General features: G+C 47.8%; 2 protein-coding genes and 5 non-coding genes across 9 annotated transcripts; 1 reads left to right on the top strand and 6 right to left on the bottom strand.

Moving 5' to 3' along the window:
* The first annotated feature begins 11,415 nt into the window (after nucleotides 1-11,415).
* Nucleotides 11,416-16,719, top strand: IDH3B (isocitrate dehydrogenase (NAD(+)) 3 non-catalytic subunit beta). Of its 3 annotated transcripts, XR_001391622.2 has the most exons (13): nucleotides 11,416-11,489; nucleotides 11,625-11,705; nucleotides 11,834-11,932; nucleotides 12,033-12,153; nucleotides 14,091-14,151; nucleotides 14,229-14,361; nucleotides 14,469-14,602; nucleotides 14,693-14,795; nucleotides 14,890-15,036; nucleotides 15,274-15,368; nucleotides 15,480-15,540; nucleotides 16,282-16,483; nucleotides 16,591-16,719. XR_001391622.2 is itself a non-coding variant. In XM_004433834.3 (12 exons), the coding sequence occupies exons 1-12, from the start codon at nucleotides 11,454-11,456 to the stop codon at nucleotides 16,669-16,671; spliced, it is 1,152 nt and encodes a 383-aa protein (XP_004433891.1). In that variant the 5' UTR covers nucleotides 11,416-11,453; the 3' UTR covers nucleotides 16,672-16,719. The 3 variants fall into 3 exon arrangements, 2 of the variants coding, with proteins under 2 accessions (XP_004433891.1, XP_004433889.1); XM_004433834.3 differs by lacking the exon at nucleotides 16,282-16,483; XM_004433832.2 differs by having other exon boundaries at nucleotides 16,282-16,719.
* On the bottom strand, nucleotides 16,711-22,236 carry NOP56 (NOP56 ribonucleoprotein). The gene is made up of 12 exons (XM_004433831.2): nucleotides 22,183-22,236; nucleotides 21,951-22,040; nucleotides 21,475-21,589; nucleotides 20,565-20,726; nucleotides 20,190-20,388; nucleotides 19,625-19,812; nucleotides 19,392-19,543; nucleotides 19,109-19,209; nucleotides 18,594-18,742; nucleotides 18,240-18,361; nucleotides 17,913-18,053; nucleotides 16,711-17,183 (listed from the first exon to the last, which is right to left on the bottom strand). Exons 1-12 carry the CDS (start codon nucleotides 22,183-22,185, stop codon nucleotides 16,809-16,811), a joined length of 1,797 nt encoding a protein of 598 aa, XP_004433888.1. The 5' UTR covers nucleotides 22,186-22,236; the 3' UTR covers nucleotides 16,711-16,808.
* LOC147914274 (small nucleolar RNA SNORD57) lies at nucleotides 18,124-18,194 on the bottom strand. Its single transcript, XR_015555694.1, has one exon. It is a non-coding gene; the product is annotated as a small nucleolar RNA SNORD57 (small nucleolar RNA).
* LOC147914273 (small nucleolar RNA SNORD56) lies at nucleotides 18,450-18,520 on the bottom strand. Its single transcript, XR_015555695.1, has one exon. It is a non-coding gene; the product is annotated as a small nucleolar RNA SNORD56 (small nucleolar RNA).
* On the bottom strand, nucleotides 18,961-19,046 carry LOC147914272 (small nucleolar RNA SNORD86). The gene has a single exon (XR_015555697.1). It is a non-coding gene; the product is annotated as a small nucleolar RNA SNORD86 (small nucleolar RNA).
* Nucleotides 19,940-20,071, bottom strand: LOC147914271 (small nucleolar RNA SNORA51). Its single transcript, XR_015555698.1, has one exon. It is a non-coding gene; the product is annotated as a small nucleolar RNA SNORA51 (small nucleolar RNA).
* Nucleotides 20,885-20,952, bottom strand: LOC147914270 (small nucleolar RNA SNORD110). The gene has a single exon (XR_015555701.1). It is a non-coding gene; the product is annotated as a small nucleolar RNA SNORD110 (small nucleolar RNA).
* Nucleotides 22,237-22,278: the final 42 nt, after the last annotated feature.

Genomic DNA, 22,278 nt, shown 5'->3' with positions numbered 1-22,278 from the left:
GAAAAGCCAAAAACTTGACATGGCTTAGTTTCAAGGGCCACAATGGTGTGGCCAGAGTTGCCTGCTCAGACTAGAACAGCAACACTGTAACCTGAAAATGTGCCCACAGCATTGAGGACTATTGTCCGGAGACGGGGTCAAAGGTCTGATGTAGTCAATCATCCAGGAGCCATCGGGAGCAATGCCCCCTGCAATGTGGCCCGTTTACTGTAAGACAAACAGTTCCACTTTTGGGAGGCGTCACAAGTCTGGTATGTAGTGGTGGCTTCTGCATCAGAAACGTACAGTTCCTTACTTTGTGCCCAGTTCATGATGATGGATATGTTGCCATGTCTGGCGCGATGATGGATCCAGGCAGTGATGGCGGTTGTATGGGCAGTGCAGGTTGTATCAGCAGCTTGATTCCAGTTGGTCTTATTAGAGAAGGGCCCTTACCATGGGCATCTACATGAGTGATCCAGGCTGTCTGATTGGCAGCTGAATTTGTTTCCACAGTTTGCAGCTCCAAAGAATCTTTAATCTGCTAGTCTTGCAGACAAAACTGCTAAGACATTGGCAAAGCACAAAAGGTGGTAAAAATGTAGCAAGTTCATCAGGGGAAGTGTTGGCCAGGACTCAGCACTGTCTTGAGTTCTGCCCATTGAGAAGAACGACCATGCCTGCTTTTGATTCTGCATAGTTGGCACTGAAGTTGAATGTGGATACCATCAGGTGTCAGCTTACTGAACCACCAACAAACCAGGCAGGCACTTAGGGGACCCTCTGTGATTTGAGGGCCCCATTGAGCTAGCAGATTTGCTTCAGGGGATGAAGTGAGGAATGGAATGTCCCTCAAAGGGATTGCTGCCATTCTTTCACATAAAACCCAGATAATGTTAGGGCTAGGCCAGCTGTGCTCTTGAATATAGCATTTCCATTTGAGTAACAGGCCTTTTGTGCCCTTCCCTCGATAGCCACCAAATCCAAGCTGACCCATCCCAAAATTAGAACATCAGGTTGGAGAAGTGTCAGGACCTCTATGGGTCTGTAATGAGTTAGTAGGTTTCTTTTACTTAGCGGTTAAGTGTGCGCACTCCGCTACTGGCAGCCGGGGTTTGGATCCCCAGCGCGCACCGACGCACCGCTTGTCCTGGCCATGCTGAGGCGGCGTCCCACATACAGCAACTAGAAGGATGTGCAACTATGGTATACAACTATGTACTGGGACTTTGGGGCGAAAAAGGGGAAAAAAAGGAGGAGGATTGGCAATAGATGTTAGCTCAGGGCTGATCTTCCTCACAAATAAATAAATAAATAAATAAATAAAGGGGGATGTGCTTGGTGACTGTGTCGGGCAGGTGGCGCTGTTGTGCTGGAAAATGGCCTCTCAAAAATCTGGGAGCCATTGAGTATTTCTCCGGTTTCCCTTGCTCCTTTAGCAAACCTAGGCAGTTCCTTCTGGACCATCCCAGGGGGTTCAGGAATCATCTCTCTACATGCAGCAGTCTCTGAAATGGTGAACCCTCTCTGATACTTATGGGCATTCCCAATACAAGCCTGTACAAACATCAATACCATTATACATTCAGCAGTAGAAACCTCAACAGTACATTGAATTGGCCCAAAGGACCCACCTACAGGGTCACTTTATTTTTATTTTTTTTTTTTTCTGAACATCTCTGGCTTGCCTTTTATCTTTTTAATTAAAAAACAACTTTTACAACACATATTTTGATACATAATTTTGTTGAGTAAACAACAATTGTCTAATTGTGGATATGACTTTATATATATTTAAGTTTTTTTTTTTTTTGCATTTCTTTTTTTTTTTTTTAATTTTTTGTTTATTGCAGTAACATTGGTTTATAACATTGTAAAAATTTCAGGTGTACATCATTGTACTTCTATTTCTGCATAGATTACATCATGTTCACCACCCAAATACTAATTACAACCCATCACCACACACGTACCGAATTATCCCTTTCACCCTCCTCCCTCCCCCCTTCCCCTCTGGTAACCACCAATCCAATCTCTGTCCCTATGTGTTTGTTTATTGTTGTTATTATCTACTACTTAATGAAGGAAATCATGCGGTATTTGACCTTCTCCTCTGACTTATTTCACTTTGCATTATACCCTCAATGTCCATCCATGATGTCACAAATGGCTGGATTTCATCGTTTCTTATGGCTGAGTAGTATTCCATTGTGTATATATACCACAGCTTCTTTATCCATTCGTCCCTTGATGGGCACTTAGGTTGCTTCCAAGTCTTGGCTATTGTGAATAACGCTGCAATGAACACATGGGTGCATGTACCTTTACAAATTGGTGTTTTCAAGTTCTTTGGATAAATACCCAGCAGTGGGATGGCTGGATCATATGGTAGTTCTATCCTTGATTTTTGAGGAATCTCCATACTGTTTTCCATAGTGGCTGCACCAGTTTGCACTCCCACCAGCAGTGTATGAGAGTTCCCTTCTCTCCACATCCTCTCCAACACATGTTGTTTCCTGTCTTGTTAATTATAGCCATTCTGACGGGCGTCAGGTGAGATCTCATTGTAGTTTTGATTTGCATTTCCCTGATAGTTAATGATTTTGAACATCTTTTCATGTGTCTGTTGGCCATCTGTATATCTTCTTTGGAGAAATGTCTGTTCAGGTCCTTTGCCCATTTTTTAATTGGGTTGGTAGTTTTTTTGTTGGTAAGATGCATGAGTTCTTTATATATTTTGGAGATTAAGCCCTTATCAGAAGTATGGTTTGCAAATATCTTCTCCCAATTGTTAGGTTGTCTTTTCGTTTTGTTGATGGTTTCCTTTGCTGTGCAGAATACAGGGTCACTTTAATTCCCCTTCCCCACTGCAAACTTTGCTCAAAACCCATTTGTTGAAATTGGATGATTATTTTTACCTTATGGGAAAACAGACCAAGGAGTTCAGTGTGTGTGGATGAGGAACTATCCCAACAGCTACAGGAGATCAGGCTATTCCAGCAGGGAGTGGGAGGTCGGGGGGGGGAGTGCTGGGTGTTGGGGGAGGCTAGCCCCCAAGGGCAGCTGGGAAGCTTTTATTTTCTCTTGGCCTCTGGCTTCAGGGTTGGCATGCTGCCGCTTCCTCCCCCGTATACCTCCAGCGTCAGTCCAGGGGGCACCAGAGCCCGGGGTCACTTTGCCCCCTGCTCCTCACTGCATTGCTTGGTGCCTTCAGCCACCCCTGCGTGTTGAAGGGGTAAGATGGTGACATGGGTTCATCAGAGGTGCTTGGGTCCAACAGAGCTACAAACCTTTGAGGCCCTTGCCCCCGTGAAGGTCCCAGCATACTCCACTTTTTCATCAGAGCATCTGAGGGGGAGTAGTGAGGGGAGAGGGCAGGTCTGTGCCAGTAAGCAAGACTTTTCATTCACTTCGGGTTTGAGTGGCCCCTTGTGGGGCTCAACCTAATAAACTTGAAATGTTTTTGGTTCACTTAAAGCTCTATTTCAGACATCATGGCTGATACCATGTATTTCAGCTCTGGACTCGGATTCAGCAGCCACATTCATATTGCCTTTTGGGTGGGGCTGTGGGGCTTGCTGCCCCATTGTCATACCATCCCTTCCACCTCCTGCGTGGAAGAACCAAAGCACCATTCAGGTGGCTTGTTTCAACCCTGCCTCTCACTGCTTAGCCTCATTAACAGGTAGGACCCTCGCCCTAGCCATCCTTGCCCTGCTGCCCACCATTTGAGTGAAAGGATTCACTAACATATGCCAGGAAGTCTTTTTGTATCCCCTAATCTGGTCCAGGGATCCTGTCCTTCCTCTTACACAAAGCTAGGTCTCTGTCAGCACCCCATTCTCATTGCTAAAACTGTCAGGGTCTAGTATTCGAATCTACCTTGCTGATAGGTGAATAACCTCTTACTGTTTCATGGATACTGGCCAAGATGAGACTCCTGGGTCAGAGACAAAGGACTTCATTATGGCACAGCAAGCAGCATATGCATAGTGTTTACATTGGCTTCCTTGCCCCCCAGGTCCCACGGGGGCAATGTGGAGGGCCCCAGTAGATGCTGTGCATGCAGTGGGTTTGTGTTGCATTTGAGGAACACTGAGCTCGGGGAACCCACCTCTTTTACAGCAGGAAATAAGCAAGGCTGCTCTTTGTCCTAGAGGGAGATATCTCATTCCTCAAGGTTGCTCACTGCATAGACAAGCCTGAGAAATGGCGTGGGCAAAGAGCAGGTAGGCCTTGACCTTCTTGGCATACCCAGAAAGAAGGTGCGGGGACACTCAGGGCTTGTGGCCAATTGCCTCTCCCAATATTCCTCCCCCATGTCCACTTCCAGGCTATGCCTGCATCTGTCTCTTTTTTAAAAGTCCTGCTTCTCAGTCCTGACGTCCAAACTGGAGGATGGCAACATAAGCAAAGAAAAGAGAAATCCAAGCTCTTTTAAGATCACAGATGTAAAAGTCTTAAATAGATGTTAACAGATAAAATAGGCCAGTATACTTAAAGAATAATATATCATAACCAACCTGGCTTTTCTAACATAAGGATGGCTCAATATTAGAAGTTTTATCAATATATATTAACATACTCAAGGATAAATTTTATCCATTCAACCAGCAGATACATATGAGCCAGCGGTTGACGAAAATGACAAAATCCCAGCCTTCTTTGAACTTAGATTAAGTGAGAGACATAGACAAAAAACCAAAAAATACATAATAAGGGGGGCTGGCCTGGTGGTGTAGTGGTTAAGTTCACACGCTCTGCTTCAGCAGCCCGGGGTTCGCAGGTTCAGATCCCGGGCGCGGACATACGCACCACTGGTCAAGCCATGCTGTGGCGGCGTCCCATATACAAAACAGAGGAAGATGGGCACAGATGTTAGCTCAGGGCCAATCTTCCTCAGCAAAAAGAATAAGACCGGCAACAGACGTTAGCTCAGGGCCAATAAGAAAGAAAGACAGAAAGACAGAAAGAAAGAAAGAAAGAAAAAGAAAAAGAAAAAACAGGTCCGTCCCAGGGCATAGTGATTAAGTTCAGTGCACTCTGCTTTGGCAGCCTGGGGTTCCCAGGTTCGGATTCTGGGTGTGGACCTACACACCACTCATCAGGCCATGCTGTAGTGGCATCCCATATAAAAAGTAGAGGAAGATTTAGCTCAGGACAATCTTCCTCACCAAAGGAAAAAAAAAAAAGCCACAAATACATAATAAGACATCCAGTAGTGACCACTGGTATAATTGAGAAAATAAAGCTGGGTGAGGTGACGGACATCAGCAGTTTCACATGGTTTGATTTAATATATGTGGGAATTTAGTATTTGATAAAGGTAGAATTTCTTATCTGGATGAAAGATAACAAATGATACCGGGGCAGTTAACTAACCTTTTGGAAAAAATAAAGTTAGGTATTTATCTTTCACCTTTTACAAAACTACATTTCAGATAAATTAATGACCTAAACCATATAAACACACAAAACCATAACAGCATTAGAAGAAATATTGGAGAATATGCTCATCATCTTAAGGAAGAGGAGGCCTTCTGAAGCAAAAGCTAGAGCTTTGAAGGAAAAGATGAACACATTTCCATATCACATGAGACGTAAGTAGAAATGGTACGTGCAACTTCCAGGACGTCATTACAGGGCTGGGGGCCTCTGCTCTTCTTCCCTGTCCTTCTTGATAGCTGGAATGCATACATGATGGCTGGAGCTGGAATAACTGTCTTGGATCTTGAATGACCTTGGGAATGGAGCCCTTGCGAGGCAGACCAACAGGATAACCAGGTCTGAGCCTCTGCCACCGTGGAGGGCCGATCCAGCCCTGAACAAACTCTCACTGAACTTTTATGTGAGCAAGAAAGAAACCCCTCTCTCGTTTAGGCTGAGGGTATGTTGTGTGTTGTCACTGCAGCTGAATCTAATCCTATTGATACACCTGCCCAGCCCCAGGTGAAGGATCATGATTGGTGTAAGCCACTGACTGGTTCTTGACTCTGCTCGACTTTAAGAGTCATCCAGGGAGCTATACCAAAACACCAGTATCTGGGCCCCACCCTAGCCAAATACATCAAAACCTCTGGTAGTGGAGCCCAAACAGGTAATTTTTAAAAGCTCTCCAGGTGATTTTAATGTGCAGCCAGAGTGTGAAGAATTAGTCTAATCCAGTCAGGACAAACCTCTTCCCTTCCTTCCAGTCTCCCTTGCAGTATGAGTGGTCAGGGACCTAGTTCTGGCCTGTGATTCCTAAATGGAAATCTGCTGAGAGTGTTTCTGGGGAAGATTTTACATTTCTGATAAGGACTGGATATGGCTGGGACTGTTCTTTCTCCCCCTCTCAAGCTCTGAATGCAGAAGTGATGTCTAGAACTGCAGCAGTAACATTGTGAGTATGAGGCACCAAGGATGAAGCTATCAGACAACACAATGGCAGAGTGGAAAGTTAACAGAGCCTGGATCCCAGGGGGTCCAAGCAAGTCAACCAATCTGAGTAACTCCTTACCTTCAGAAGTGAGGAGAAAAAAACAACCCTTACTGGTTTAATGGTTTTCTGTTTGTTGCAGCAGAACACATTCGTAACTGAAACATATACATGGGTACAGGCACTTTGTGACATTTATCCTGTGTACAAAGAAAATCGTACAGGGATAGACACAGAAATATTGCTGGCAATGGCCCTAACTAGAGACCACCCAAGTGTCCATCAACTTAAGAAAGGCTCAATAAATTTAGTAAATTCATATTATAAAATACTATGCAGCAAAATAAAACAATGAGTCTGCTCATTCTCTAAGACATGGTATCTTAGATCTCTAAGACATAGTATTGAGTGAAAAAAATAAATTATAGGATAGTAAGTATATAGAGTATGAAACCATTTATTCTGAAGCACACACCCATACACTAAATACAATACTATACATTCTCTGTGTGTGTAGGAGGGTGTACATGCAGAGGAAGAAGGTTTTGAAGGAGATGACTAACTGCCTCTGGGGACAGGGCAGAAGGATTGGGGGCTATGATTGAAGTGGTAATAAACTTTGGCCCTATTTATAATATTTTTTTAAAAAAGGAATGTAATCATTTACTTACTGTCTAATTAAAAATACCCAAGCAGGGGCCAGCCCAGTGGCATAGAGGTTAAGATCTCACGCTCTGATTCAGCGGCCCAGGTTCGGATCCTGGGTGCTGATCTACGTGCCGCTCATCAAGCCATGCTGTGGTGGCGTCCCATTTACAAAGTAGAGGAAGATGGGCACAGACGTTGGCTCAGGGCTAATCTTCCTCAGCAAAAAAAAAAGAGGAAGACTGGCAACAGATGTTAGCTCAGGGCCAATCTTCCTCACACACACACACACACACACAAAGCCCAAGCAAAGTTTTATATTAAAACTAATATAAATACAATTATATAAATATATAATTATAAAAGATGTAATATAAATATAATTAAAATTTATACTAAAAAAGAAGTTCTACTTTTGGGGGGCTCTTCCCATTCACTGAGATCACCTTTCTCCTTCTCTGACATCTCTGACCTCCTGGTCTCTCTTGCTCATCAAGAGAAGACTCTGGCGGGGCTGGCCCTGTGGCTTAGCGGTTAAGTGCGTGTGCTCCGCTACTGGTGGCCCAGGTTCGGATCCCCGGCGCACACCCATGCACTGCTTGTCTGGCCATGCTGAGGCGGTGTCCCACATATAGCAACTACAAGGATGTGCAACTATGACATACAGCTATCTACTGGGGCTTTGAGGAGAAAAAGACAAAAAAAAAAAAAAAGGAGGAGGATTGGCATGGATGTTAGCTCAGGGCTGATCTTCCTCACAAAAAAAAAAAAAGAGGAGGATTGGCATGGATGTTAGCTCAGGGCTGATCTTCCTCACAAAAAAAAAAAAAAAAAGAGAAGACTCTGGTGCTTGGATTGTAGTCTTTCCCCTGCCTCAGCTAATGACACTATCCTGGGTGACTCCCATGGTGACATAGATGACCCATCCAATATTGTGGATCTGAGTCCTCCTCTGCAGGGCTCTCCTTGAGCTCTCTTTGGCATCCACTCCCACAGTCCTATCTGGGACTTCTTTATCACTGGCATTCTCTCCACTTCCAACACTGCGGGTGGAGACACCCTCCTCTCCTTCCATCTTACTTGCTCAATGACTCCCATGAGCACTACTCTTTGAATACTTTGGGGTCTTTGATCCTTTTCTCACCTGCTCATCCATTAGGTCTCTTTTGACTCTCTTCATCTCCCTCTTGATCCCACTTTGCCAACACCCTCAACTCCCTTGTACCTCTCTCTGGCAAAATACTACTTTTGGATGAAACTAAGTGTTGGTTCTCTCCATGAAATCACACACAATTGTACCATGATAAGTTCATGGTCACCATCCCCAAGGGGTCCTTAGTATTGCTCATAAATCCCTCTCCATTTCTCTCAGCCCTAGAACTTGCACCATTCTTACTCACTACTCCTGACTGTACCTCATCTCCTCAAACACGTCTGCTCTCCTCACTGTGTCCCAGTGCACCACGTTCATTCTCACCTCCACAGGGTAGCAGCTGCCTTGCCCAGATCCTCTTTCCCAGCTGGTGCATCCAGTGCCCCAACTGCTTCAGGTGTTGGTCATTAACTGCTCACAGCTACTCCCTTCTCTGGAGGCTTGTCCATGGCCAGATGGAGCCTCCAAGAGCCAGAGATGCCTGGGAGATCAGGCCATGCAGGTCTGAAGCAGGGTTATTAAGCTTCGCCTCAAATTGGTACAACCCTGAGACATCATTTGTGCTCCAGAGTTCCCCAGATCAAGCTGAGGTAGACTCCAGCTGAGGCCACATCTCGCTGAGCTCCTTCCCCTGCCCTCTTCTTAGGAAAGGCTTTTAAATGCATAAAATAAAACAAACAGGATTACAGATGAAACTGATTATACTGATATATAATAATAACAAAGCAACCTTGTAATATAGTACTGTGTGCTGCTTTATTAATGTATCAAATAACAAAATCTAGCATTGGGTCAAATAATGTCAAAGTAGGAATGAGAGTGATATTTGAAATGATATTCCAAGATATCTGCCACAAAGGAAATGTGATATGAAATATAATTTTTTTAGTGACAAAGTCAAGGGTACACAGGTAGCACTGTAATTTCATTCTATATTCACAAGGTAAGAAAATGCTAAATCTCAGTTAGAGGTTAGTGAGAATAAAGATGTGACTTTTGTTTTTTTTTTTTTTTTTTTTTTTTTTTAAAGATTTTATTTATTCAGTTTTTCCCCCCAAAGCCCCAGTAGACAGTTGTATGTCATAGGTTCACATCCTCCTAGTTGCTGTACGTGGGACTCGGCCTCACGTTGGACGGAGAAGTGGTGCCTCGGGGCGCGCCCGGGATCCGAACCCGGGCCGCCAGCATCAGAGCGCACGCACTTAACCACTAAGCCACGGAGCCGGCCCAAGATGTGACTTTTGGATTTTCTCCATTCAAGTTCATGGCACTGATTTAAACTCATGGACACCTGGAGGCTCTGTGGACCCCTGAACTGGAGGATTTGTAGGCCTAGGAAACTGACATTCAATTCACCCAGCCTCACACCGAACACTCATGTATGCTCCATAACAGTTAAAAGGAACAAAATGATTTAACTTCCCTCTCCTGCCCAAGAGACTGGTTAAGAAACTTTTCGAGGGTCCTGACTGAACGTCCTCATTCTCAGGCAGTATGAGAGGTGCGTTCATGGGGACTTCAAGGCCAGAAGAGCTTGCCGAGCTCACAGGGAGAACACAATGGCCTTTAGACAATGATGGTCTCATCTCGTCTTCTCCAGGGTCAATTGGTACCCTTCATCTGTCTTTTTTACCATGCTGACAGCCACATAGCATTATATCAGTTTGCAGATATTGTCTGAGTGTCAGGCTGGGCTCATGTCTGTGCAGAATTTAGAGATGGAAATAATGTTGTAGTGACCCTTAGGAAAATTGATAATTTCTGAGATGAAAATTAGATTATTATAAGAGATTGGATCAAGATGGCACATCACTCTTCTTTCTCACTCTAAATTTCCTAAAGTAACATGAAATACGGTTTTTAAAAAGAGTAAATCTCCCACTTTTTCTTCATCAGAAAGAGCCATATTTGGAAGAGAAAAATGGTAGTGGATGGCAATGGCAGTGTGCAAGTTGCGACTAGGGTCTCTACGGGAACAAGATGGTGATGCTCTCTGGTTTTGATATTTCATGGGATATATGAGTGGAGATTGAGGATTATCTTATATAAATATTATATATTAATGTGTTATATTAACTATAATACTTATAGTAGCCTTATATTTGCACAGCACTTTTCATTTGTTCAAGACTCTTACATATTTATTATTTAATCTTTAAATCTATAAATCTTTTCATCCTACTACTGTAGAGAATCCCCTGCCTAAAGGAATGGAGGGAAGGAGGCACAAAGCCTGTGCTTGGTCCCCAAGATTAGAACCACTGCATTCCCTCCCTTGGGCTGGGAGACTGCCCTGCACCTTTTGGGATGGATGAGGTACACGAATCACAGAGAACCTAGCTGGTTGTTCTTAAATTTCAGTGTGTATCATCTAGGGGAGCCCACTAAAAATGTACTTTCTGGGGTCCCAATCCTGCGATTCACATTCAGCAAGTCTGGGGTAGGACCCGTAAGTCTGCATTTTTAACAAGTGCCCCTGGTCCACTGGGACATGTGACCCAAACCACACTTCCAGAATACTGGCTTAGGCAAATCCTCCTGTGCCATTTTGTTTTTAGGCTATCACTTGTAAACAGCATGTGATTGGAATTTAAAAAATCAGTCTAAAATTCCCCTTTAGTTACACTTACATGCTCAAAGTAATTTCTGTCTCCACTTTTGGTCCTGCTCAGGGGAGTTCAGGCCTGGGACACACCATTAGGGAAACAAATGTCAGACCAAAGAACAAGACCACATAGGAAAAAACAATGAGGAAACTTGGTTAATTCAGAGTAAGGGGGCAGGCTAGGAGACTGAAGGGGAAACCAGGCATACACCTGCTCCCATGGGCTGTGTTGTGTTCATTAACCCCTTTCGTGCCTTACATATGAATGGTCAGTGAGAATCCGTTAAAATAATAAGAAACACGTAGACACAAAAACATAAAGACAGATTCCCCAGTATTGTTTCTCAACTTGTTATCAGATCCTCATTTGATAAACATACAATCTCATATTCTTCTTTACCGTTATTTTGAAGTTTCAACATAAATATGGTGACTGAAAATAAAACAACGGACAAACTGGTTGTGTCTCCCGTGAGCCTCCAGGGGAAGAGGTGAGTAAGGCAGGATGAACGACAAGGATGAAAAGCACCGGACATGAAACGTTGGTTGGAGGAAGAAAGAGAGCCCCCGGCAGCCCATGACGGACCGGAAGTCAGCGTGCCGGGCGGCGCCGGCTTCCGGCGTCACTTCCCTCGCGACCTCCTGCGGGGAACATGGCGGCTCTCAGCGGTGTCCGCTGGCTGACCCGAGTGAGGCCCGGGGGCGGGCCGGGCCGGGGGCGGGCGGGGGAGCAGCGCGTTTGTACCGGGCTCACTGCCGTATTCGGGGTTCGGGCGTCCCAGACCCGACCTCACAGGTCGGGTGTCTCTGTGTCTCTGTGGCAGGCGCTGGTTGCCGCCCCGAACCCCGGGGCATGGAGGAGCCTCAGTATCTCGGCCGTGGCGCACGCCGCCTCGCGGAGCCAGGTAAACTCAAGTCAGGTTCCGGTCTCGCCCATGTCCCTGTCCCCTCCTCCCCGGGCTTCCCCCTTCCTTCTTTCCCCCCAGGACCCCTGTTCCCGCCCCAGCTCTAGCTCTGATGGCCCCGCTTGCAGGCCGAGGATGTAAGGGTGGAGGGCGCCTTTCCCGTGACTATGCTGCCAGGAGACGGCGTGGGGCCTGAGCTGATGCACGCTGTCAAGGAGGTGTTCAAGGTGAGTGGCCTGGGGGAATCAGCCAGCAAGGGACGAAGGAGTGGGTTGGAAAAGACTTACTCGATTCTGACCTTGCGATTTTGGGGACCTGTTCCTGAAGGCTGCCTCTGTCCCAGTGGAGTTCCAGGAGCATCACCTGAGCGAGGTGCAGAATATGGCGTCTGAGGAGAAGCTGGAGCAGGTGCTGAGTTCCATGAAAGAGAACAAGGTGGCCATCATTGGTACGTGTACTCCTTTGCTGTCCCGCCCATGTGTCATTTAAAATCAAGTGAACAAATAAATGGTCATTAAGCTTCTCTCCGCACATACTAATACATTAACTCCCCTGAGCTCCCACCACTGATTGGTGGCCATTTGTTCCTTCCTGTTGGGAACCCAAGAGTTGTGAGGTCATGTGAGCCGTCTATGCAGGAAGGCTCCAAGAGTTGGGGGTCTGTCATGGGACTACATTATGGGTCATCAAGTCTTGTTAATTGTGTTTCTAGAATACCACTTCTAGCTGCCTCTTTTTTTCTGTCTTCCTTTCAGCTTCCCTTCATTAGATTTTTTGGTTTCCAATTCTGCCCCTACAGTCCATCTTCTACATCTCTTCGCTTGGAAAGACCAGCATGACTTTGCCAGGCCCAGCCTTAGCATAGGAAAGTAGGTTCTTTATAAGCTGACACACAGCTTTTCTGTCTTTGTTTCCACAACACTTGTTCTGTGCTTTGGTCACACTAGACTGTGTTAGTTTCCAGATACACGTACTGTCTTGACTTATGCTGTTCTTTCTGTCTGGAATGTTCTTCATTTGATGCTACCTGTCAGAATCCTTTTTACTCACTGTATTAGTTTCCTAGGGCTGCTGTAACAAATTACCACAAACCTGGTGGCTTAAAATAACAGAAATTTATTCTCTCTCAGTTCTGGAGGCCAGACTTCTGAAATTAATGTGTTAGCAGGGCTGTCTCTGAAGGCTTAGGGGAGAATCCTTCCTTGCATCTTCCAGCTACTGGTGGCTTCTGGTGGCTCCTGGTGTTCCTTGGTATTTTTGGCTTGTAGATGCATCACTCCAATCTCTGCCTCTGTCTTCATATGGCTTTCTCTCCTCTGTTCTGTGTATCTGTTTCGCCCTTTCTTTCAGTGACAAATAAGGACTTGTCATTGGATTTAGGGCCCATCCTAATCCAGGATGATTTCTTCTCAAGATCCTTTTTTTTTTATTTTTATTTTTTTTATAATTTTATTTATTTATTTTTTCCCCCAAAGCCCCAGTAGATAGTTGTATGTCGTAGTTGCACATCCTCCTAGTTGCTGTATGTGGGACGAGGCCTCAGCATGGCCGGAGACGCGATGCGTTGGTGCGCGCCCGGGATCCGAACCCGGGCCGCCAGCAGCAGAGCGCGCGCACTTAACCGCTAAGCCACGGGGCCGGCCCTCAAGATCCTTAACTTAATTATATTTGCAAACACTATTTTCTCAAATAAGGTCACATTTACAGGGTCTGGGGTTAGGGTTTGGACATATCATTTTGGGAGTCACTATTCAACCTACTAAGCTCATTTAACCTAAGGTCTGGCTGAAGTGCCAGCTGTTCTGTGACACTTCTTGATATTACCAAAGGGAATGTCTTCTCTATGTTCCTTTGCACATCGTTAATACCTCTCCCATGGTGTTTATCATGTCTTTCATATTATCTGTCTTCCCCAATGCATTGTTTGCCCTTTGAGGACAGGAGTTGTGTGTTGTATTTTTTGGTTGATAGCCCTAGTGCCTGACACATGGTTGATATTCAATAAGTCTTGGTTGAAAAAATGTCAAATAGGAAGACACAGAAACATCAAGAAAGGTCACAGATCTCCTAGCATTGTTTCTCAACCTATTAAACCCAGGCTCTTTGATAACAGGAAAAAAATCATCTGTTCCCTTTTTAAGACATTTTGAAGTTTCAACATAAATTAAACATGGTGACTAAAATGAAAACAGTGGACAGATGTTTCTGGTTTTAACTACATTTTTCTTCTTTGCCCCTTGTTTCCACAGGCATTTAAGGGTCACTGATTTGGGAGTGGGAGTTGGTAGTCTGGGTTGCATTATGTCACTGAGAGGATTGGATCCCAGTATGAGTTCCCTTAGGCTTGGCCTGTGCCTGATACCCCCTCTCCCTTTGTTTATGCAGGAAAGATCCACACCCCAATGGAGTATAAGGGGGAACTAGCCTCCTATGATATGCGGCTGAGGTAGGTGGTGAGGGGCCATGGGTCAGAGGGGTACTGGGGCACCAGGCACAGTGCTGATGGCTTTGCCCCACCCCCAGGCGTAAGTTGGACTTGTTTGCCAATGTAGTCCACGTGAAGTCACTTCCTGGGTACAAGACTCGACACAACAACCTAGATCTGGTGATCATTCGAGAGCAGACAGAAGGGGAGTACAGCTCTCTGGAACATGAGGTTAGGACCTAGAAATTGGGGAGGGCAGGGGTGAAGGTGGGAGAGAGGCATAGCTCCTCCTTCCCTTGTTTCCAGTGTCACCCAGATGCTTCTCTCTTCTTACCCAGAGTGCAAGGGGCGTGATTGAGTGCTTGAAGATTGTCACTCGAACCAAATCTCAGCGAATTGCAAAGTTTGCCTTCGACTATGCCACTAAGAAGGGGCGGAGCAAGGTCACGGCTGTCCACAAGGCCAACATCATGTGAGGGACATGGCTTTGCCTGGGGTAGGATCCTGGGAAAGTAGGCCCCTGCACTCTTGGCTGAATCTGTTTCCTTTGGCCCATGGACAGGAAACTTGGGGATGGTTTGTTCCTGCAGTGCTGTGAGGAAGTTGCTGAACTGTACCCCAAAATCAAGTTTGAGACAATGATCATAGACAACTGTTGCATGCAGGTGAGGCCTTCCCTATGTCTCCACTCTCACTGTGCTGAGGGAGGGCAGGAGTGGGATTTAGTTCTCTTCCCCATGCCCACATTTTGCCCCCTAGCTGGTGCAGAACCCTTACCAGTTTGATGTGCTGGTGATGCCCAATCTCTATGGGAACATTATCGACAATTTGGCTGCTGGCTTGGTTGGGGGAGCTGGTGTTGTCCCTGGTGAGAGCTACAGTGCAGAGTATGCAGTCTTTGAGACGGTGAGTGAGGTCCTCTCCTCCCTCAGCCCTCTCTGCATGCCCTTCTGACCTCAGGTCTTCCCTGATAGTTCCCCCCACTGCATCCCTCTCCTCAGTGACCCTGGCCTGCTCCCGCTCCCCATCCCTCCATGGCTTTTCTTAGTGTCCCTGGCCTGACCTCTCCTCTAATGCCCTTCCCTGACCTCAGCCTCTGCATAACGTCTGCTCCCAGTGACTGATCTGCCCCTCTCTCCACAGGGCGCCCGGCACCCATTTGCCCAGGCAGTGGGCAGGAACATAGCCAACCCCACAGCCATGCTGCTGTCGGCTTCCAACATGCTTCGGCATCTTAAGTAGGTCGTGGCGGGCTTGGGGAGGAGGACGGGTGTTGTAACGGGGAGCACAGGTGGGGAAGTCGGGGACGATGTGAGGGAATCTCAGTTTCCTCCTGTCCACACTGACAGTCTCGAGTATCACTCCAACCTGATTGCCGATGCTGTGAAGAAGGTGATCAAAGTTGGCAAGGTGAGTTTGGAAAGGCTGTGGGGTTCAGGGCCTTGTCGCTATTCTCTGGGGAACCTGAATTGGGGCCTCCTTTCCCTCCAGGTTCCCAGAACATCTGCTATCTGGTCTTCCCCCGTCCCTCTCAGGGCTGTTCTTCACCCTTCTCTTGGCTGTTGCATCCTCTTGATCTCTTTTGTCTTAGTTCCCATCTGCTCTTCCCTCTTTCCTGCTCCATCCCTTGGCTCTTTTATGGGCCATCTTCATGCAGAACTTGCAGCTGTCTCTCTGGGGGAGAGGATGGAGGATGGAGGAGCAGAGGGCGGTAGCAAGCAGGATGAGGCACTGGTAGTACCTTCTCCACACCTGAAAGCCCATCCTCATCTGCATTCCCCTGCCCTCATCTTTCCTCCCACCTGGTCTCTGTCTCATTTCCTTTAAGGCATCCTCATCCTGTCTCTGATCTGCATTTCCCATCTCGCTTCATGCTCAGCCTCCCATCCTGCCCAGGCTGCAGCACAGCTCTAATAGTGGCTCTGGCTCTCAGAAGACAGGAGTGGATGGGCCCAGGCTCTTCCAAACCTGGCCGCCTCCTTGCATCTCTGCTGCGTTGCCTCTTCTTTCTGGCCTTGCCTCTCTGCTGTATTGCCTCTTCTTTCTGGCCTTGTCACCCTTCTTGGATCCCACTGCCATCACGTTGCCCTACCCCCTCTTCATGGGCTCTCTTCTCTTCTCCCCCACGGCTCTTGCCGGTGGTGGCTGTAGGTGCGGACTCGAGACATGGGCGGCTACAGCACCACAACCGACTTCATCAAGTCTGTCATCGGCCACCTGCACCCTTATGGGGGCTAGAGCCCTTTAGTCCCTCCAACCTCACAAGGACCATACTACCTACATCTCCCTTCAGTACAGTGGACCAGAGAAGAGCCCTTAACCTGACCATAATCACCTTCTGGGCAGAGCCTAGGTTGTCCTGGGGCTGGCTTCCTTAGGCAACTGTTTATTAGGTGGTGGTTGGGGGGTGGTTAGGGATGGGGCCCAGGCCACAGGGATGATGACAATTCTCCCCCACAGGTTCGAACTTCTGACATGGGTGGCTATGCTACCTGCCAAGACTTCACTGAGGCTGTCATTGATGCCCTGTCCCGCCCATAGGTCCCACCTACACCTTTGTAAGGTGTCAAATAAAACATGTTATGTTGACTCTTATGATGTTTTTATTGGGGTATAGGGGATGGTTGGGTTGTTGGGAAATGTCACTGTGGGTTATGCCACCCCAGGGGATGTCCATTCTAATCTTCCTGGGATAGCTTTTGGAGCTTTTTCTTTTTTTTAGAGCTGCTGCTTTTGCTGCCAGCAGCCTCCTCAGGTCCACTGCTGAGTGGCTCCTCCTTGGAAGAGAATTTTCTCTTTTTCTTGGGGACACTCCTATTTCCTGCCTCTTCAGGGTCGCTAACTGCTTCCTCTTTGGGGGACGATTTCTTCCTCTTGGGAAGACTTCCACTGCCAGCTGTCTCTTCAAGATCACTAGTAACGAGCTCCTCCTTGGAAAAAGATTTCTTTTTCTTGGGTTTGGAGAAAGAGACAGCTGGTTCTTCCATTCCATTCTCCTGAGGAGCCTCCTGGAACTTTTGCTTTTTCTTCTTTTTGGGTCTCCCAGTTGTCTCCTAAAGGGGCAAAGGGGCATGGAACAGTGTCATCCATCATTGTGTGAACACACACATACCTCCTTAAAATTCCGGCAATTAAGTAGGGCAGAAAGACTGGTGGAAATGCTGTTAAAATTGGCCAGTGTTTCTGGGATGGTTAACTATATGGATATAACTGGAAATCTACCCCAAAGACAACACCCACTTAGAACGTGGGGAGAACATGTGGTTATCTAAGCCCACTGAATAACTTACAAAAGCTCCCCACCATACTGGTCACTAGATAACTGCCATGCCAAGTTCCAGAAGGGACCCTGAAACACTATTTGGCAAACTGAGCACTATGAGAAGATCCCAGGGAGAGTGATTCTAACCTAGCACATTGGAGACCTCCTTGCCCCAATCCCCACTATGAAATGCTACGTCTGTCCACGTCTTGTCTGACCACAAGCAGAGCAGGAATTTACACTACCCCCTGTTGAAGACTCCTGGGAGGCAGCTGAGGACAGAACACACTTGCCCAGGGAACTGGTGTGTACTACAACCAGCTCTCTGGGCTCTTGAGCAAGTTCTCTCAGCACCTATCTCCTTCCTATAGAATCAAGAGGTCGTTTTTGATGTTTCAGGTCCCTATTTCAGTCCAAAAGTCTGGACCTAACCATGGCCTGTGGTAGCACATCCTTTGTTCTGTTGAAATATAACCTAGGATCTTCATGCCTAGGCCTGAGGGCTGACCTGCCTACTGACCTCACACTCCTCCGGAGTACTACTGCTGTTTTCTGAAGACGCGAGGGCAGCAATTGCAGCCAGCCGTTTCTTTTCCTTCTTCAAGCGTTTCTTCTCCTGTTTCTCCAGCTTCCTAGTAATCTCAGCAGCCGCTTCCTCTGCCTGGCCAAAGAAAAGTGCTAAAAAGGTTCTCAAGACCTCTGGCTCTCCAGGTCCCCCTTCTGGCTTTATTGGATCAGGCTCATTAAATCAGTTTTTTGCCTCCACTCTACCAGGTCAGGCTAAGATAGTTCATCACCTCCAACAGCCAGCTATGGTTCTCCCCCACCTAGCAAAGCCCAAACTGACCTGAACCATTGCCTCCTTCATGACATCCAGATTCTTTCGTGGAATCTCTCCAGTCTCATAAAAGGACAGCCGCTCCTCGACTTGTTCTCGAAGCTTCTCCCCAAATACACTTGTGGGCACCTCTGGATGTGTGTGTATATGGGTAAACAAAGCCTGTCAGCCCCTACAAGGACAAACTACTCCCTACCCGTGTTCCCTCTACCCTCAGCTTCACTCAGACCCAAAGTCTCAACACTCACTAGGTGAACTGCTGTTGACGAAAAATACTGCCATCATTGTAGAAGCTGCTAAGGTAGTCAGCCTCCCCTCCCTCCCAGCCCCTTCTCCTCACAATTGCCAACGCCCCACCCATACCCGAGAAACAATCAATTCGTGAGGCAATACTGCATTTGTTTGCCAGGTATCGGGAGATGCGGCCTTTGTTCTTGGCAGCTGCTCGGCCAATGAAGGTAGAGTGGAAAATGAGTCCATATTTTGGGGTGTTACCCCTCGTCTTCAGGGCTCTGGGAGAAAAATATTCAGTGGAGACTTTAAGATCAGAAATTTCAACCTTATTAGCCACGGCAACTCCTTCCCTCCCTTCTTCCCCCAGTTTCCAGAGTAAGCCTCAGGCCAGGCTGGGTCTTCACCCCACCTCATGCCAACCCACAGCTCCCAGAGGCAAAGGGAAGGCATCCAATGTCGCTGACCTGGAAACTTGGTCCCTTTGCTGGGCCCTGGGAATCACTCAGACACCAGGACTGGCCATCACCCCCATAGCAGAGGCCTGTATAGGTCAGGGAGCCCTGGTCAGCCATCACTGTGATCCCCAAACAAGCAGTGGGCACCAGAAGTGGCACCTGAGTGTGGGCAGGTGTCCTCACTGGTACCTGAACAGGGCCTTTTCAGCCCCAAGGATCTGTACTGTGGACGCTGGATACTTGGCCAGGTTGGTGAGGCTGCCAGCATGAGCAATGAGACGTGCACCTACCTGGAGAAGGATTCAAGGAATTAGAGAAGCTAGAATTGCCAGCCCACCAACTGCATAACCCTGCTTCACCTCTTCCCATCAAGTGCAATCAGGGGAAGTTATGGTGGGTCAGGAAATACAGCAGTTTGGATATACACGGTAATATTCCTCAATTCCCCATTTTTGCATTCCCTGTGACGCACCGCTTCCCCAATGAGGGCTGACAGGCTGGGGGCTACTTGGCTCATCTTGGATCGCAAGTAAGTGTGTAGGCTCTGGCGGTACTCTGACAAAGACACCACACGACTGGAGAAGCTCTCGATGTTTATCAAGTCAATGGCCGATATGTCCATGCCTAAGGGACACCAAGTGTGAATGCAGGAGTCAGATACTCAGAGCCCCATACCTTATTTTGGCTGCCAGACCCTATACTGACCCATGGAGGACCGTGAGGCATCCAGAATAGCCTTAGCTTTGGCCCCATCCATTGTCAGCTCCTCCAGTTTCTCCAGCTTTTCTTCATTCAACTCCCTTCGGTTTCCAATGAACTGAGCAAGGCGGCAGTACGTAGCATTGTCATTGATGATCTTCACCAGCTCAGGAAAGTGATACCCATACCACTCCCTGCAGAGAACCACAATCACTCCCTGGCTCAGCTGCCATCTCAAATAAAGCTACAGCCTCAGCCCTCTCCACATCTACTCTTTGCCTGGAGGAAATGGGGAAGAAGTCAAGATTCAAAACCTCAACTCCTTGTCCCCCCATTCACAATACAGACCAAGCAAAGGGCCTGGGCTGAGGTGTATATGGGGTGGGTTCACTCTGCCTCCTCTTTCTATACAGTCAGTGTAAGAACACAGCCTGTGGTAAGCATCAGGAGGCCCAGCCCCACCCCACCCCACATGGTTACACCCACAGCAGCCAGTCCTGATCTCAGGATTCCAAATTAGCTAAACCACAAGCCAAAGACCCCATTCTCAGGAGCTGCCCCTGCACTTTACCTGACACGCATGGAGAAGGTATTGATGTCCTTATCCAATTGGTCCAGGAGACTAATGGACTGGATAATCATATTGTCCACCCGGTTCACATTAAACTTAACTTTGGCACGAGAATAGCTGTGTCCCAGGCCCAGCTGGGCTTTACAAGCAGACACATCAGTCAGACCCTTCACCAGGTTGTGGAAGTGCAGACGAACTCCTGGAGGAGGGCAAGACTGTGAGCAAAAAAGGGCTCTCAGCTAGCTTCTGCACCCACGGGCACCAGCCAAGCAGGAGGGCTTCCCAGAAGCAACCATAAGCACCCTAAAATAAATTTCCAGAACCCCCCTCAAAGATGTGAACAATGGCATGAATGCTAACAGATGACGGTCTCACCTCGCAGGATCTCGGCTATCACGCCTCCAGTCTGGCAGTTGTATCCTAACTCTTCTTGTATAGCAGCACCAATCTTGGGGTCCCCAACCCCCAAGAGAACTTTCTTCTTTTTGGATGGTAGGTGAGTCTCCAAGAGCAGGCGGAGGTCCTCATGAACAACACCTCAGGGCAAAGAACAGAGCTCCCACTACCAAGCTGAAGGATGCTTGAATCATAAAAGGAATCCTGTCCCCTCAATTGATTTAAGTGACAGACTGATCCTACAGTAGGTCTCCCAGAGCATGCTGGGATGGCCTGCCTAGACCCCTCCCCTTCAGGCTTTGCTCAGAGACATGGAGACATCAGTGATTGCACTCAGGGGATTGACAGACTCAAGTCATCACTGCAAAGCCTTCATCAACTATGGGAGGAACAGGACTCAGGTTCAACAGCTCAGTGAAATACATAATTGAAAGCTTAAAACAACCTGGAGCACTATGAAAGTAATACCTGATTTGCCTTCTGGGACCAACCTCTTTTTCTTGGCTTTTATGTATCAGAATTGCCCTTTCCAATCAACTGAACAAAGTAGCAGAAAACCGCGGTTGATTGGGTTTAGCATTAAACCAGCCTCACTTACCAGATTTCATTTAAGTATCATTTATCACTACAGCGCCCACAGGGAAATAAAGCCTTCACCCTGGATTGTGCGCTTTAATTATTACATTTAGCCTACCATATTCCCCAGACCTTGAGCTCTGTGAAGATTCAAATACATTCTGTACACATTAAATACCGCCCAGCACATGTCAGATTTAGAACAATCCAGCCAAGGAAAGCAAATATCATCACAAGCTCCCCTAGGAAAACAGTAGCAGGAACCCTTATCTTGACTTATCTCCGAAACAATACTTGGTGGTGGCCTACTCACCTTCAGACACAGCGTTGGCATTTTCCAAGGCAACCTGGGATGAGGCAAAGGGACAAAAGGCCACGAGACGAACGATGTTGTGGAACTTGCCCAAGTTGAGCACGCACTCCTCCACCTGGGGGGAGAAAGGATGAATGGTCTCCTTCCCTCGCTGTTGCCTCTAGGGCGCAGTAAAGCAGCGGTTCTCAGCCTTGAACGCACATCAGAACCAACGGAACTCTTTAAAAATGAACCGATCATGGGCCCTAAGTCCCGGTTCTGCTTCATCGGTACGGAGTGGAGTTGGGGAGACTTACTTCTAAGCGCTCCTAACGAGAGTCTAATCACGACTGCAGCTAACTACCCCCTACTCTGGAGTTGTCTGGCCCAGAGCACCCCCAACGCACGGCCAGCCACGTGGGAGCGCGCGGTGCATGCTGGGGTACCCGCGGCTGGAGGGGCTGCAGCGCGCACCGCGAGGCCCCCACTTCACCCACCTGCGGCAACAGCAGGCTGATCTCCTCCACCTCCTTCAGTGCCAGCAGCGCGTAGCCGACCGCGTGCTCGAACAGCACGTGCAGCAGCACCTGGAACCGGAGCCGGGGCGCGAGCGTCAGCGCAGCCTCCCCGTTCACCTGGCCCCGCTCGCAGGGTAGGCCCCGGCCCTGGCCCGCAACCAGGCCCGCAACGCGGCCTTCGCCTCCCCCACAACGCGCAACCACTCCTCACCATGGCGCCTGCTCCTGGCCCGGCTCGCAATGCGGCGAGCGGATTCTGGAGCGCGGAACCAGGCTCCGTAGGCCACGCCCCCGCGCCGTCGGCCAA

The sequence above is a fragment of the Ceratotherium simum genome, chromosome 21, assembly GCF_057802395.1.
Source record: "Ceratotherium simum simum isolate JZ-2026a chromosome 21, ASM5780239v1, whole genome shotgun sequence".
NCBI classification, from domain to species: domain Eukaryota; kingdom Metazoa; phylum Chordata; class Mammalia; order Perissodactyla; family Rhinocerotidae; genus Ceratotherium; species Ceratotherium simum.
The sequence above is the reverse complement of the archived record's forward strand: the minus strand, read 5'-3'. Positions and strand labels throughout refer to the sequence as shown.